General features: G+C 39.0%; 1 protein-coding gene across 4 annotated transcripts in view; it reads right to left on the bottom strand.

The window, feature by feature from the left end:
* LOC129724944 (uncharacterized) overlaps positions 1-17,136 on the bottom strand; it is a 1,074,712-nt gene that overhangs the window by 93,719 nt on the left and 963,857 nt on the right. For all 4 annotated transcript variants that reach the window (XM_055680233.1, XM_055680234.1, XM_055680235.1 and 1 more), the window contains one exon: positions 9,924-10,923. In XM_055680233.1, the coding sequence (XP_055536208.1) occupies positions 9,924-10,923 (1,000 nt within the window). The remainder of the gene's footprint in view (positions 1-9,923; positions 10,924-17,136) is intronic.

Below are 17,136 nucleotides of genomic sequence, written 5' to 3'. Positions count from 1 at the left end.
CGAAGACGAAGTACATGAAAGGAAGGGGTTCACGAGAGGACAGTGCTAACCTCCCACCTCGAGTTCAAATTGGTGGTGATGAAATCGAGGTGGTTGATGAGTTCGTGTATCTGGGCTCACTGGTAACTGCCGACAACGATACCAGCAGAGAAATTCAACGGCGCATTATGGCAGGAAATCGTGCATACTTTGGTCTCCGGAGGACGCTCCGATCGAGTAGAATTCGTCGCCGCACCAAGTTAACCATCTACAAGACGCTGATCAGACCGCTAGTCCTCTACGGGCATGAGACATGGGCTATGCTTGTGGAGGACTAACGCGCCCTTGCGGTTTTCGAGCGGAAGGTGCTGCGTACCATATTCGGTGGACTGCAGATGAAAAACGGAGTGTGGAGAAGGCGAATGAACCACGAACGGCAGGAGCTGCTTGGGGAGCCATCTATCGTCCACACCGCTAAGATAGGGAGATTGCGGTGGGCTGGACATGTTGTAAGGATGTCAGACGACACCCCGGTAAAGATGGTTCTTGAAACCAATCCGTCAGGGACGAGACGGAGAGGTGCACAGCGGGCAAGGTGGATCGATCAGGTGGAAGACGACCTGCGGACCCTACGCAGACTGCAGAGCTGGTGAACTGCAGCCATGGACCGAGTGGATTGGAGACGTCTCTTACGTACAGCAAAGGCCACACCACGGCTTGGGACTGTTTGGTAAGTAAGTATCACTTTATTCCAGCGAAGGAATATCGGAAAAATATACTATTTCAGACTGAGCAACAGAAGGTTGCATCGACTGTCTGTCTGACTGTGGGAATAAAATTTTGTTACTATACCTGGTTCAGGGAAAAAGGCTGCTGCTAGGTTTAGCTGCAACTTTGCATAGAGCTTTCTTTCGAGGTACAAAACTTGTGAGACTTACCGCTCAACGAAATTCGAAAAGACGTTTTTTATTGGAACTCTACGCTCTTTATGTCATGTGATAAACAAGACGTCGAATGTTGTTCTCGAATTGACTATTGACGGAGCTACAAAACGGTTAATTTAAACAGCATGTGCGTTGTGTGGTAAGCGGTATCGCTAATATTAGCAGGGAAACACTTCATCTTTTACATTGTTCTCTCCTATTCTCGCTTTCTTTTCAATATTCTTTCGAGCTCATATCTCTACTACAACGCAACCCGTATTGTGAGTTGTTTTTCTACGCTACTCTTCTTCCGCTTACTTCATATTCCGAGTGGTTAATATTTTTATCCTGATTTATAGGTTAGCCGAAGGCTCCCAAACGAGTGCTCTGTGCAACTGAAAACTACCGGAAAATCCACTCATTTTCCTTTCAGTCCCTATTGAGGCCGCAGTTAATCTATATTCGTTACTTGGGGCTCCTGAATAGGACACATTGATGCTTACTTAGAAATCAAAGGACCTGAAAGCCTCTCAATAGTTGCTACATAACCTAATTTACTATTACGTATTTAACGAAGCAGAGAGCTTGCGATGTTTGAAAAAAATTTCAAACTTGATAAAGATTTGAAAGTTAGTGCAAATTGAAAACCTAAATTAATCCACCTAGCGGTCAGACCCAGCCTTTCTCATTTAAACTTTTTATTTGTAAAAATAGATTTACATGAACGCTGCAATCCAATAAAGGAATATTCACTCTTTGGGTACTAAAATATTGATGTTGTAACTAAAGTATAAGATTTGAAATTTGAATTAAATTCAATCATCAGCAATATCAGAAACGTTTAAATTGAACGATAACATATTTAAATTATGTTGAGGTCACATATATTGATCAAAGCAGGTATAGTTTTGAATAGTCTCTTAATTTCTTTACTTTTCATAACTTCTGAACCACATATCAAATTGTTATGAAGTTTATCATTTGTAAGTTTGAGAGATGACTCGTTCGTATGACACAAGTTATGTTCCAATAAGTCATGTAATCTTTGAGATAATAGACTTTCGTTGTTTTATTAACAATTTAATACATAACGGTTGCTTAAGTTCGATTATAATCAAATGAAAAGGGAACGTATAAAGCAGTCAAACTTTGAAACCACGTGTTCAATCATAATTCATCAGTTAACCCTTAGCTAGCCCGTTCATCTGATATCAATATTGTTCAAATCGGTTGTGTAGTTTCTAAGATAATGAAGTTTCGTGATTTTCACATTTCGATACATTACAGACGAAGTTACAATCCGATTACAGCAAAATGCAATAGGGTGTTATGAGGCAGCTAGACCTTTCATTTGATACTAATTCTGTGGGAATCGGGTCAACCATCTCTGAGAAAAGTGAGTGAGTCCAGGTAGTCTTCGGAATATGTTTCTTTCAATAGCTAGATTTCACATTTTTAAACATAACAGGCAAAGTAATAATCCGTTTGCAAAAAAAATCATTAGGGCCTTATGGGGCAACAAGACCTTCCATATGACACTGATTTTATGCAAATCTGTCCAGCCATCTCTGAGAAACATGAGTGAGATTAAATAGTATCCAGAACACGTTTCTTTCCATAACTTCTGAACCACAAAATTTAAAAGTTAAGGGTTTTTAGGTAGCCCGTTCATTTGAAACCAATTTTGTTCAAATCGGTTGTGCAGTTTCTGAGATATTGATGTTTCGTGATTTTTACATTTTGATACATAACCTCTAAACTAGAAATCTGATTACAATAAAATTCAATAGGATCTTATAGGGCAACTAGAATTTCCTTTGCAATTAATTTCATTGAAATCGGTTCAGCCATCGGTGAGAAAAGTGAGTGAGAAAAAAAGTTTCCAGTGATCGTTAGGAGAAAGTCAATATGTTTACTTTCATTATGTGATTTCACATTTTTATGAACAACGGACAAAGTTACTATCCGATTGTAATAAAATTCAATAGCAACCTATGGGGCAACTAGACCTTTCATTTGACACTAATTTTGTGAAAATCGGTTCAACTATCTCTGAGAAAAATGAGTGAGTTTAAACAATCTTAGGATAACTTTTCTTTACATAACTTTTGAACCATATGTTCAACCATAACGAAATTTGAAAGTTAAGGATTCTGGAGACAGCCCAATCATTTGAAACCAGTTTCATTGAAATCGGTTGTGTGGTTTCTGAGATATTGATGTTTCGTGATTTTTACATTTTGATACATAACCTCTAAACTAAAAATCCGATTACAATGAAATTCAATAGCAACCTATGGCGCAACTAGACCTCTCATTTGCAATTAATTTCATGAAAATCGGTCCAGCCATCTCTGAGAAAAGTGAGTGAGAAAAAAAAGTTGCACATACATACACACACACACACACACACACACACACACACACACACACACATACATACATACATACATACATACAGAAAATGCTCAGTTCGTCGAAAGGGGTCGAGTGGTATATGACATTCGGCCATTGGGACCACTTTTATACCTTTGGTTTTTCCAGTGATTGCTATACCTTTCTAGGAGAAAGGCAAAAAAAAACACAATTTTTCATAATTGGCGCCATCATTGACAGTCTATTAAAAAATGTCACATAATAAAAGTCCTATCGTAAACATCAATCAACAACTGCAAATCATTACATTTGTCAGTTTTCGATTGACCTTTTTTGTTTTGTTGTGTGAAAACATCGGGGCGTCCTAAACGTCATTTGCGGGGGCTTTTAATTTGAAAAATCAGCTGCCGAGTAACGTCGACATTATACAAAGCAAATATTTGCTTGAAATGACGGTCAATATTTGTTTGCCCGTATAATATTAAAGTGCCTTTGCCTAAATGATTTGTTGAAAAATATTTGCCATCGTATTTGCTGAACAGAAATTTAGGCAAATATTCGATTCGTCTAATGTCGTTCTTTGCTAGTGAGGGCACAACTGAGCGAATATTTGCTTGTATTTTTTCTTTGTTCATACTGAATGTTTTTATTCTACTTGATGAGAGTAGTCCTTACATTTATCAGTGATACGTGAAACCGATATGATTTCACTTAAGTTAAGGTGCCTCGAATCGTTATGAATATTAAAACCAAATTTGCGAGTCATGCTTCATACAACAATAACAATATCGCACGCTAGCCTGGAGAGCTAATAGCGGTCTCGATCAACTAGAGCAGTTTATAGAATTCGTTACCGATATTGTTTTTGGCACATTGTGCATGTTATAGGATAAGTTCAACGATACACCATACCCCAGTGCTGAGTCGAGAAAATTTTCAGTTCGAAAAGATCCTCGTGCTGATCGGGAACACGACACGACATCATAACCGTTTTTGGGAGAGGGGTTAAGTAATACGATAAATTTTACCTATAATCGATGTTAATATACACTAAAGTCGCTTTTTACGCGGAGGTACGTGTCGCATAAAAAAACCGCGTAAAAAATCGCGTAAGGAAAAACCGCGTAAATTCCGGAATGCGCGTAAAAAACCGCGTAAATTCCGGAATCCGTGTAAAAAAACCAGCGTTAATTCTGCATTCCGAGTGAAGGGAAACCGGAATCCGCGCAAAAAAAAAGCGTAAATCCCGGAATCCGCGTAAAAAAACCGCGTAAATTCCGGAATCCGCGTAAAAAACTGCGTAAAAAGCGACCTTAGTGTATTGAAAATTGATCTGATTTTTCGAGAATGCGAATTAGAATAAATATTTAGATTAAACACAAAATCAAAGGTATCTTTCGTTCCCAGCAATAATACGGATTATGGCACGCACTTTTATGAAGTTTTTCAAGTTTAATAACCAATTGCTGCGTTTTAATCAAAAGAGATAGGGAACTGCTCCATTATTCATCTGATTAAGCCGATTTTCACGAAGAATGCACGGATTAAACACCAAATTTTCACGAAATCATTGAACAAATAAACAAAATACGCTGACATGCTCTTATGGAATCGTTCAGCATTTAATATTCAGTAAACTTAGCTAGATTTATCCTGAATTTTGTAAAACAAACCATTTTTCACAACGCTTCCATATCCATCTCAAAACTTGAATCACTGCTCAATTATTCATCTCACGACGCCCCCATATTCAACACACTGTTAATCATGAATGAATCACATTATCATGAATGAACGTAGCCGCAGCCCGTCGTAGTATGTTACCTAGATATCCGCAGTAGTTGTTTACGTGCAAAATTGGTAACCTAGGTAACCACTGCAGTGCTGTCGATTTATGTCAATTATGTCGGAATAATACAACATTTTCAGTATGATTTTTTTGTACTAACAGAAACTGATTTGGCAACTTTTGATTTCCTTCAACGCAGTGAAAACAGATGAAAATACGTACAGCTTAGGAATTGTAGAAATTCATCTCATATATTTCTGCTAATTCAAGCTTGTTTTTGGAAACTTGAGGTGAACATTTCAAAGATTAAAGTATTATTATTGTAGTGAGTGATTTTGTTTAGTGAATAAAAACAAAAAGTGGTTCGATAGTGATGAAAAAATTTTGGTTGGCTGCTGAACGAGTCCCGTTGTAGCTCTTTAGAACAATGCACGGATTTTGTTTTCTGAGATAGCTGATTGAATTAATTGAGTTTTCGAGTGCAGATGCCCGACTATAATATCAAATTTAGAGCTTTTAAGTGAGTTTTGAGGATTCTTTTTTATGAGAAATCTAAAGTAAACTAAGAAGAATCCATTCCATGGATTAGCAGATTGGTTTAGTTAGGAAATATGCGTTTTTTCCTGTTTTCAATTGTGTTTTTATGTTGTATGAGATGAATATATGGGCTGAGATGAAAAATGGAGCAGTTTCCATACTTTGTTAGTTACCCGTAGCATTTTCGTTTCACCCTGAAAGTGTAACTCAATCTCGCCCCAGCACGCATTCAAACAGTCTTCTTATTCTCGTCATTTTGCATAGTAAATTGGCAAGCATGACCAGAATGGCAAACTAGAAACGCAATTGTCACTCGGAACAAAATATGTTATATTGCAACGGTAGCCTTTATAATCCGAAACAAAGAAATCATATTTTCAAGTGACAAATGAAATATTGCTCGGCAATGGAAACTAGATTTATTGAATTTTCTACGCGTAGGACTACGTCTTTGTTTTCTATACTAGATTACACTTTGTGAAAATGAAAATGAAACTGGCAAATGTTGCGTCAGATTTCAAACGGTTATAGCGAGCGAACGACTTAATGCATCTTAGTCATTTATATGTCGGTGGATAGATAAAATGTGTAACAATTTTTTGATATTATGTTCAACATTGTTGCTTTACTGCTTAATGGTGGAAAAAGGTGAAACGTTCAAAGGTCAAGCTTTCCCATACATTTCCCTCGTTATTGGCTTGCTTCCCAAGCACAGATAACAATAACATGGACTAAATAAATTCCACTGCCTACATATTTTGACTCAACAAAGTGTTTTGGTTTGTTTGTCTTTGTCTAAGCTGCGTGGCCACGCCTTAATGGCAAAAATCTACGCTGAATTCGATACAAAACACTGCGTGTGGAAAATTCAGCTTCAGTTTAGTTTGTTCCACAATAGCGAGTGCGGTGCAGCTGTTAAAGCTTCGCGACATTGAGAAACGAGAGCTGCATACGAGTCAACTTCCAGGCACCGCGGAGCATGTTACCTTTATTCTGCACACGGCATCAACAGTTACCATCGCACGCTGCAGGATATTTTGCTGGCACAGCTGCTGGAAGGCACAGCGGAGAGCAAATTTTATACGCGGCCAACAAAATAATCGATGCTACCGGTGGTGATGTGATCATCAGCATTCTGTTGCATACATTTCGAGCTGAAGATTATGAAATCGGTTCTTTTCAGAACTATAAGATGATGAAGATAAGAGTTATGAGAATTTTCACAACTACTACTAGTGTGAAATGTTCATCTATTTCTAAATAATCATTTTTACAATGACGACCAGGGCGCACCAGAGAAAAACGGTAGTGTTGCCTATGAATAGTTTATCACAACAAGATATAACCCTCATTTCAAGAATTTTTACTGCTAAATTGAGTGATTTTCCGGTTTAATTGTTTGTTTGTGTTCACTCGAACACCGTTATCAGTCAAATATTAGCAACGAAAATTAGTTAATCTAAGAACCAGAGTGATTTTCGCATCGGGGAAGCAAAAACTTTCTTTTGGTGCTTATGAAAATCACTCAGTAGTATCGAAGGTGTTTTGGTTTGTTCCTCTTTCTCGAAGCTACGTAGCCACGCCTTAATTGCAAAAATCTGCTCTGAACTCGATACAAAAGACTGCGTGTAGAAAATTCAGCTTCAGTTTAGTTTGTTACACATAAGCGAGAGCAGTGCAGCTGTTAAAGGTACGCGACATTGAGAAACGAGAGGTGCATACGAGTCAACTTCCAGGCACTGCGGAACATGTTACACCTTTATTTTGCATACGGCAGCAACAGTTACCATCGTTCGCTGCAGGATATTTTGCTGGCACAGCTACTGGAGGGCACAGCGGAGAGCAAATTTTATGCGCGGCCAACAAAATATTCATGGTGCGATTATCAGCGTTCTGTAGCACGAATTTCTAACTGAATATTATGGAATCGGTTCTTTTCCGAGCTATAGATGGTTGAAGATAAGAGTTATGAGAATTTTCGCAACTACTACTAGTGTAAAATTTTCATGTATTCATGCATCGTTAGTTTTAAAATAACGACTATCAAAATTAAACGGTAGTGTTGCTTATAAACAGTTTAGCGCAGCATATAATAATATTTAGTTTAGCATATATTATATATTTAGTCCTACGTCACCATTTCATACAACCCCTAGGGCTGTATACCTTGTAGTATTTTGGAAATAATTCGCATCGTGTAATAGCACAGAAAATATATTTGCAATAAAATTGGGCGAAGAAACTTTTACATCATTCGAACAAATAGAGTTTTTAGCAAATATTTGTTATAGTGTAATAGCGTAACAAATACATTTACTCGAAGAAAAATTTTGCGCAAATAAATAACATACCAAATATTGCACATATTTTGTATTCGAGCTAAGCGTTGAAGGAAAAATGGCCAGAAAAGCTACGACAAAGAGATTCTTTTGCAAGAAAATATATTGCCAACATCGTTAAATCGTATCTAGAAACGCTGACACCGTTCCATTTGATTACAATCTCCGCTGTTCAACTAATGACGCATGGCTTGGCTGACAGGTTTTCAATTTGTACATTTGTACATATTTACTGATTCCATTCAATTTCTGTTTTTTTTTCGCCCGTTCGGAACACTATAACCAAGACTAGCTTGATATATTTTCTAACGTCGGTTTTTTAGACCAGTAATACTTTGTATATTATAATGGGGAATATATTTGTATATTATATTATAATGTGTATATTATAATGTGTATATTATAATGTGGGGAAAAGTTTCAATGGTTTCAGAACTACATTCTGAATATGTTTTTCAAACGCGGTGCTTGGTTTGATTTAGCCGAATCAAATATGCTTACTGCTGATGAAACATTAGTTGCTATATGGAAAATTAAATTATTACTGAGTTTTGACAAAAATGGTTCTAATCCTCAATTGTTCTTAGTGGTAAATAAGTTAGCACAGAATAATATTCATCGACTATCTCAAAATTTACCCTTGGGAAGCTCTATCCTCGAAAAACCGCTGTATCGTCTGTACTGATAGTGAAAAGTAAAAAAAGTTTTTTCTATGAGTTGTTTTCCGACTACCAGTGTTTGAGTCCGGAATTCAAGCATACGCTGACTGGCTTATAAAGCTAGCATTGTAGGTATTTCAAAACAAACTGTGAGGTAGGTACCTATATTATAAGCAATAAACTCATAAAACGAATGAAACTTTACTGTTAATTTCAAGTAGCCCCAAGGTATCTCTTTATCATCAATTCTTTTGCAGTGGCGGCAACCTCTTCAAAACAGATCTGTATCAAATGCAGCAAATTAAATTAATTATTTTCGCATTCACCGGCGATGGAAGCGGTTGCTTCCTGTTTGATTAAGATTCTTCTGGCTCATAACAGAATGATTGATTCTCGTCTTGTGAGAAGGGTGTATTTTATGCGAACAGTTGCTCAACCAGTTTTTCCCTGAACGAAAATTCCCATAACAAAAATGATAAATTTCATAACATAAACCCACCGTAATTATTTGTTGTTCTGGCGGTGAGGTTTTTACGCGCTCTGGTCGCTGCAAACGTCATACTCGACGTCTAGTGAATTACCTCTTTCGTGCCCAGTGACCCACTCATTTGTGCGGGTTGATTACATATGAACGGTGGTATGCTGTAACCATTTAGTCGCCTGCTCTAGCAACTAATGCAGGTTGATGAATGAATGACTTTGAACTTGCACTGTGTTTCTTTGTGCTTGCCGAGGAGAGGAAAGAAATTTTTAGCGCGGTAATTATCGAGCTTTCATAACCTGGCAGTATATCGATGCACTGGGAACGGCGGTGAACAAAGGAAACTGTTCATGGTCACGGGCGGATCAACCCGTTAGTGCATCCCTCTAACCTAGTAAGCGGCTGTGGATGGTGCAAGCGTGAATAGGTCACACGCAAGAATGTACCCGGTGGCGGAATCGTGTGATGTTGGCATCCATCAAAGACGTAGGTAGTTTTTACTAGGAAATACTGAGGGGCAACCGTCATGGAGTGCACGACATTGGCGGTCATCTATCAACCGACGGCAAATCATGATTGGTAGAATTTGCATGCTTCTCTCCGCTTCTGTGAAGTCGGAAATACGCGCTGATGAAGCCCCCCATATGCCCTAATCACCGGAATTACATGTCCTAATTTCGTAATAATGTACATCATACCGCCCGCTTTTCATAACAATATCCCGTAGAACTCTAGTTACATCACACCGATCGTAAATGGTTTTATCCCGATCGGGCCCATAAAAATTACCCAGCGAAGAAAAACTATTCCTCCCTTGCCCATGAGTACCTTCTCACTCACCTGTTTCACACTTTTTCATGTCGTCACCGCTCTCTTCATCGCTGTCGATGTGGGGAAATGATCCGCCGAGGCAGAATAATGGCATCGAGTTGATGCTAGCCGAGGTGGATGTGGTTGATTGGTGATTATCGCTGCTTCCTCCACCGTCACAACTGTCGGGAAAAACCGTGGCTGCACCACCTGGGTCACACAGTTTTATGCCACTGCCACCAATTGCCGCAAATCCTTCCACCTCTACTAAGCTCTCATTATCGAGATTACCGTTGATTCGTTGAGTATTTTCACTTTTTTTGACGAACGATTCATGGCAAGCGACAGGGTTATTACCGTTGGAGCCAGCCTGATTGCCGCTATTACCGCTACCATTTGCGGTGGCCGATGGGTTATTATTGTTGTTACCAGTCGATGATGGCGATAGATTTGTTATCCTTTTAAGGGCGTACTTATTGTTGACCAGTTTATTTTTGGTGATGAGTTCACGGCGCTTGATACCGATTTTAGGGGTACCCGGGTTGAAGATGTATTTGTCCTGCCGATCGGAAGGTTCCTTCACCAGCGTTCCAGTGTTGTTGTTTTGACAATCGTCGGTTTCTTCGGCGACCGAGGATGCGCCGTTCTCCGCCGGAGGAAAGGACAGCTCCTCCAGCGGTACCCGGCAGATGGCCCGCTCGATTCCGACCAGTAAGTTTTGCAGTAGCGCGGGTAAGTCCTCAGCTAGCATTTCCACAGCTAGAGGCGTAACAGGATCCTTGACCGGATCCAGCTGTCGGTAGACGACCGAATTGGACTGGACGGGCGCGGCTGGCTGGTGCGACAGTTTATCACTAGCGGCCGTTCCTCCACGCCAAACCGCATAGAGACGAGGTTCGTTCGTTTCCGGCTCCGGACGAATACAGAGATAGAGGTCCTGGCTGCGCACCAACGACTCATCAAGAGCACCCAGATGGAGCACCAGGGCTCCGGCTACCGCAAGTGGCCAACCACTGTGCCAGCAGAGGTTCTGGAAAAAAAGGAAAAACGGAAAGGAAAAAAATTATGTTTTTCATAATATCACAACTGTAATTTGTTTGCATAACTAGAAGCTAGAAAAGGTATAATTTTACAATACCCATTCAATACGATAGAGAACATTCGTGATGTAATTTACCACACAACATTGTTGTTTTATTACAATCTATGGTTACGAAGAACTGTTCCTCGATGTTTGGAAAAATCAGTCTATCTTATTGGTATTATGTTTTCAGTCTAATCGAAACTATTTTTTGGTGTTCGAGATGTCGATAACCCGGCTTACTTTCACGTTCTGCACTCAGCCCACTACGAGGGCTTAAACGGTTCAGCTATCGGTGCTGCACATGCGTTGCATAATTCAATCTCCTGCAGGCAGCAGACCATGAAAGTAATCTCTGTGGGACCCGATGCTACCGCGCACTGGTTTAAAGTAGCACTATCAACAACATACATGTAGTAAGTCTCAATATGTTTTTTTTCTCCTGTCGGGATTCGAGACTTTACACTGCATCTCCAACGTTCATAATCCCAATCCTGCTGAATAGTTCTCCTTACAGTAAGCAATACTTCCAATCAGCTTTTTATCTCGCTTCCGAACAGAATAAAGTAGAAAAGCACTTTCCTTTGCGGTTGCTTGCGCGGTCGGGTTATCTTATATATTTATTGGAGGCAATAAATTTCTGTGCCCGATAACCATCCAACCGTTTGAACTATTTTCTAATCGTCAACATCGTAAAGTACTTCGGGAGGTGAGTGCGTTAGATAGCCATAACAGTGTGTGTTGCCGCCGCCGTCAGTACGGGTGATGTGCTGATCGCCTAAAAGAGTACGGGTCGGAGCCAAAAGAGTAGATAAATTCGCTTTCGGAAGTTTGGACAGTCAATTTAGCGGTACTGTTAACCATCGTTGCTCTCCTTTCAACGGACGTGTAATTAATCGAGCTACACATCTTTGCGTTTGTCATTTGGCACGTCTGCTTGAAATTATTCCTAGCATGCTGCAGTAAACCGTATGAAGTATTGTATTACTTAAGCAGCAGCGGTAAACCATTCTGCGCGACTTAATCGAATAATGTTCCTCAATCGAGATTTTCCGAGCAGCACAAGAGTCAATTAATTAATGCCTTCAGCCGGCCGGGCTTCTCTAGTGCACTTCAGCGGTGGTCTCTCAGGAGCTCTCTGCGATTTATCACTATCGCCGCGAATTAAAAATAGCAAATTGCCTTAACGTATGTTTTCCTCCCGTTCGTTTGATAAATTATCAAATAATGGCTTGGAACATTTTTATTTTCAATCCGAGCAGTTAATATCGCAACAACCACGCGGAATTTATTTGAAGTAATTAATCCACGAGGTGTTGGTATTTGCTCAAACTACTGGCCAATTTGGCACGATCGAGACTGGAGCGCGCTCCGGCGCGGAACGGGTAGACGAAAACGGAGGACTTTTAGGAGCAGATTAATGTTCGTTGATAGAGCGGTCGCGCTGATTTGACGATGAGGGCAACACCAACGCCATGTGGCATGTAGAGACAAGCCATGATTGCAGTCCTAAGCCATTAAAAAAGTGGAGTCGTGATAATTAAAAGTCTGATACTTGACGAATGGTGTGCCGATGTTTTTGACACGTTCGCTACAATAACTGAAGGGGATTGGAATTTTTTTGTGCGCTTTAACAGAAACGGTCTTTAATTAATAATTTTAAATAATTTGATGTAAGTCATGTCTCGGATTAGGAGAAATGGAGAGGAATGGCTAGGTCCATTTCATTCATTGTGTACCCATATAATGGATTATGCATTTTTTAACCAAATGACTCATGACAGTGAGCAAGTACTCATGGGCGAGGGAGGGATAGGTTTCCTTCGTTGGGTAATTTGTTACCGACTTTCCAGGTATTTTATACCTGCTGTCTCTGAAATTTCACCCAAATTATTTATCACCCACGATCGTAACGTCATTTGCGTTCACTTTCAGAACTTCGAAATTCGTTATCAAATATATAAAAATATTATACGAGAGCAGTTTAAGTTTTCTGTTGTTTTTTAAATTACCAATTGTTGTAGAGAAATCAATTACATACTAATCTCCTATTTTATTATTCTCTTCGACCTTATCTAGAAACATCTCGCAAGCTTCGCAAGTTTCTGATGAGTATAACGTTCTCTGGTTGAAGAAATTTTCGAAGCTTCAGTGAAAATGAACTTGAGTTGAGTTTAAATAGTTTATTTGACACGGCACGATAGTGAAAATGAACATGAAAATAAACCTATGCTTAGTTAATTTGACATTACATGGCTTGATTCTACTAAGATTCGAACCCTTGGCCAGCCGCTTGTCAAAGCGAGCTCTGTAACTTTTAGAGGTGGGCAATCCGCTTAAGAACTGATCAAAAGAGCTGGCTTTTCAAAGTACCCTTACTTCAAAAGCACACCCATAGAACTCCCAGCAATTAGCTGCCACCGGCTGCCTGCTCTCCTGTGCATAACTCACCCACCAGCCGCGAGAATAAAAAAATAGCTTGTCACAGTTCACAAACAAACACACGGGCTAACACCGAGAACGCACACGGATGGATGGCAGAGGTGGAACGAAAAGAACGAAAGAACTGATTCACTGATCTTCTGAATCTAAATAGATGCAGGCAATTCGCTAGTGAGCTGATCGGAAGAGTCAATTCTTTTAAAGAGCGAAATCTTTTGATCGAGAGCGGATTGCCTGCGAGCTGTTCAAAAGAGCCAGTTTTCTGAGAGCGATCAAATGATTTCGTTCTTTCAAAAAACTGACTCTTCTGATCAGCTCGCGAGCGGATAGCCAGAATCTATATAGATTCAGAAGATCAGTAAACCATTTCTCGCGAAATTTTTCAAAAGAACCTGAGTAACAATGAGAGATTTTCTCCTCTCTAACTTTGTTTTTTTAATTACGTCGTCATTATAAATGTTTTCCAAGCTTTCTTCCCCTTAATCTGTTCTCGGCGTTAGCAAGTCCATGTACCTGTGTGTGCACTGTGGCAAGGTAATTTTTGACGTGGGACTACCTCTTTGTTTCCTATACTGGACTGCGTTCTGTAAAAAAGGAAATGATACTGGCAAATTTTGCGTCAGATTTCAAACGATAATAACAGCATAACCACACCAGGATAACAATATCCAATATATTGTTGGAGAGCTAAAATGTTGTACAATTATGTTATACGCTAGTTATTACTATTATTTCATTGCTTAGCGCTGGAAATTGATAAATACTACGAGGTATACAGCTCTAGGGGTTATATGAAATAGTGACGTAGGATAAATAGAAAAAATATTTTAACTCTTGTTTAACATATTTCACTACGCCTGATATACACTGTGTATCTCACACAGGTATAAGGGCTCCACTGTGTTAAGAACAAGAATGAAGTTGAATTTTCTACACGCAGTCTTTTGTATCGAGTTTAGCGTAGATTTTTGCAATGAAGGCGGAGCGACGCAGGTTCGAGAAGAGATACGAAACAAAACATCTTTAACATTACTGAATCATTCTCATGAGCCCCAAAAGAAAATTTGTGCTTTTCTGATGCGAAAATTACCCTGGTTCTAGATTAACTAATCTGCGTTATCGATATTGGACCGATAACGGTATTCGAAAGGAACAATTGAACCGGAAAATCACCCAATTTAGCAGTGAAATTTCTTTGAATGAGGATTATATTTTGCTGCGATATACTGTTCATAGCCAACACTACCGTTTATCTTTGGTGTTCTGGTAGTTATTGTAAAAATAATTATTAAGAAATACATGAAAATTTTATAGCAGTAGTAGTTGCGAAAATACTCATAACTCTTATCTTCAAGCATTCAAAATTCTGAAAAGAACGGATTCCATAATTTTCAACTAGGAATGCGTGCTACAAAACGCTGATGCTCGCACCACCGGTAGCATCGAATATTTTGCTTGGCCGCACAAAATATATTTGCTCTCCGCTCTGCCCTCCGGTAGCTGAGCCAGCAAAATATCCTGCAGCATACGATGGTACCTATTGCTGCCGTAGGCAAAATAAAGGTAAGGTGTTCCGTAGTGCCTGAAAGTCTCGTTTCCAAATGCCGCGTACCTCTAACAGCCTTACTCCACTCGCAACCCTGTGACGAACAAGAATGGAGGTGAATTTTCTACACGCAGTCTTTTGTATCGAGTTGAGCGTAGATTTTTGCGTTGAAGGCGTGGTCACGCAGTCTCGAGAATGAGAAACGAAACAAAATACTTCATTGAGTCAGAATATGTAGGCAGTGGAATTTATTCCGTCCATGTAATTGTTTTCCGTGCACGAGAAGCTAAGCAAAAGTGAGAAGTGTATGGGGAAGAAGCTCGACCTTGGAACTTTTCACCTATTTTCACCATCAAGCAGTAAAGCAACAATGTTAAACATTATATCAAACAATTGTCACACATTTTATGTATCCACCGACGCACAAAAAACTAAGATACATTAAGTCGTTCACTTGCTATAATCGTTCGAAATCTGACATAACATTTGCCAGTTTCATTTTCAATTTTACAAAATGTAATCTAGCATAGAAAACAAAGACGTGGTCCTAGGTCAAAAGTGTCAAGGACAAATTTACTCGAACAAGAACCAATCACATGCTAGCATTCCTAACACAGAAAACATGAATAGATACCAACCCTTCCCTCTGACATTCTCTTTATCAATATAACGTAGAACGTAATAAAAACTGATGTCTTGTAAGAAAACATGCCGCTGGTTTCTCGTCGTCTATGATTGCATGGTATACCTACTTCTATTCGTACGTTTCAGCGGTACACTTCTATTCGTATTGTAGCGGTGAACTGCTGTTCGTACTTTTCCATACACGTGCAATCGAGGAAAAACTGGATTGCTGCTGCTGATGGTGATTAAAAGTTTATCTCATAAATATGATTACCATAAATCACCCAAAAAGATTTGAACATTTTTGCAACGGTTCTAAATTATTTTAATTTATTTCAGTTTCGATATTCACTATATATTCGTGACTGGATAATGTCGAAATAGTTAATTCCTAAATATATAAATTTATAGAGAAGTAAGAGCCGGCGATGCTTGTGAATTTTTTGTCCATTGACGAAGATTTATTCAAAATCTTTTTTAAAATTTGAACATTGTGAGATGATACTTTTTCATTTGCTCTGCTATGCATAACCCATTTACCAGCCGCGAGAGTAAGCTAAAATTAACTTGCCACAATTGACGCACAGGCACAGGGGCTGGCTAACGCTGAGTATGCTCACGAATGGATAGCAAAAGTTCGGTTGCATAGAAAAAATGTCAGAGTAGGAATTGTAGGGAACGAATGTCGCCTTGTAGATAAAAAAAAAGTGCATCGTGAATTTTTCTTTATTTACGAAAAAATTTTTTCATTTTTTCCAGGATGGACAAACGAAAGTCAAATTTTTCATTAAGGGTTGATTTTTTGAAAAAAATATAATTTCAACATTTTTCCTCAAAAAATTATTCAAATGATTTAAATGGATTTTGATAACCGTTTTTAATCATAAAACTAATAATGATGAACTTTCCAAATGTATTTGTTTCAAGTTATTTTGAGAAAACCAAAAAGTGATAGAGAATTATGAAGTACTGACAAGTCTCAAACAAAAAAAATATCTCAAGAAAAAAAAACAACTCTTCTTTGTATTATTTGAGACTTGACATTACGCCAAAGTTCTTGGTAAAAAGTTCAGAAAAGCAAGACCATTTTTCACTTAAGGTGAAATGATATTGAATCCCAAAATGGCCGACTTCGAGCCACCATTTCGAATTCACTGAAGCAAAAGACTCGGAAATAGATAATGTGTTCTCTGTGAAAACGTTACTGTATGATAGCTTCACCGCAGCAAACATAAAATAGCGTTTTCACAGGTGACGCATTAACTGTTACCGAGTCTTGTGTTTCAGAAAATTCGAAGTGGTGGCTCGAGGTCGGTCATTTGTGCATTCAATACAGTTTGGCCTTAAAAGGAAAGATCCAAGAATTGTTTTCAATTTTAACATTTTTGAGAATAATATAATTCTCACTCTCCCAGCTGGTCTCGAGATACGATGCTGGCCTAACAAGCCAGTCGTCGTAGGTTCGAGTCTCGGCTCGGGAGAGACTGTTAGTGTCAGTAGGATCGTAGCGCTAGCCCTGCAATAGTCCTGTACACTTAATAGTTGGCTGC

The sequence above is a fragment of the Wyeomyia smithii genome, chromosome 2, assembly GCF_029784165.1.
Source record: "Wyeomyia smithii strain HCP4-BCI-WySm-NY-G18 chromosome 2, ASM2978416v1, whole genome shotgun sequence".
In the NCBI taxonomy this organism is placed as follows: domain Eukaryota; kingdom Metazoa; phylum Arthropoda; class Insecta; order Diptera; family Culicidae; genus Wyeomyia; species Wyeomyia smithii.
This window is presented reverse-complemented; position numbering and strand designations above follow the sequence as displayed.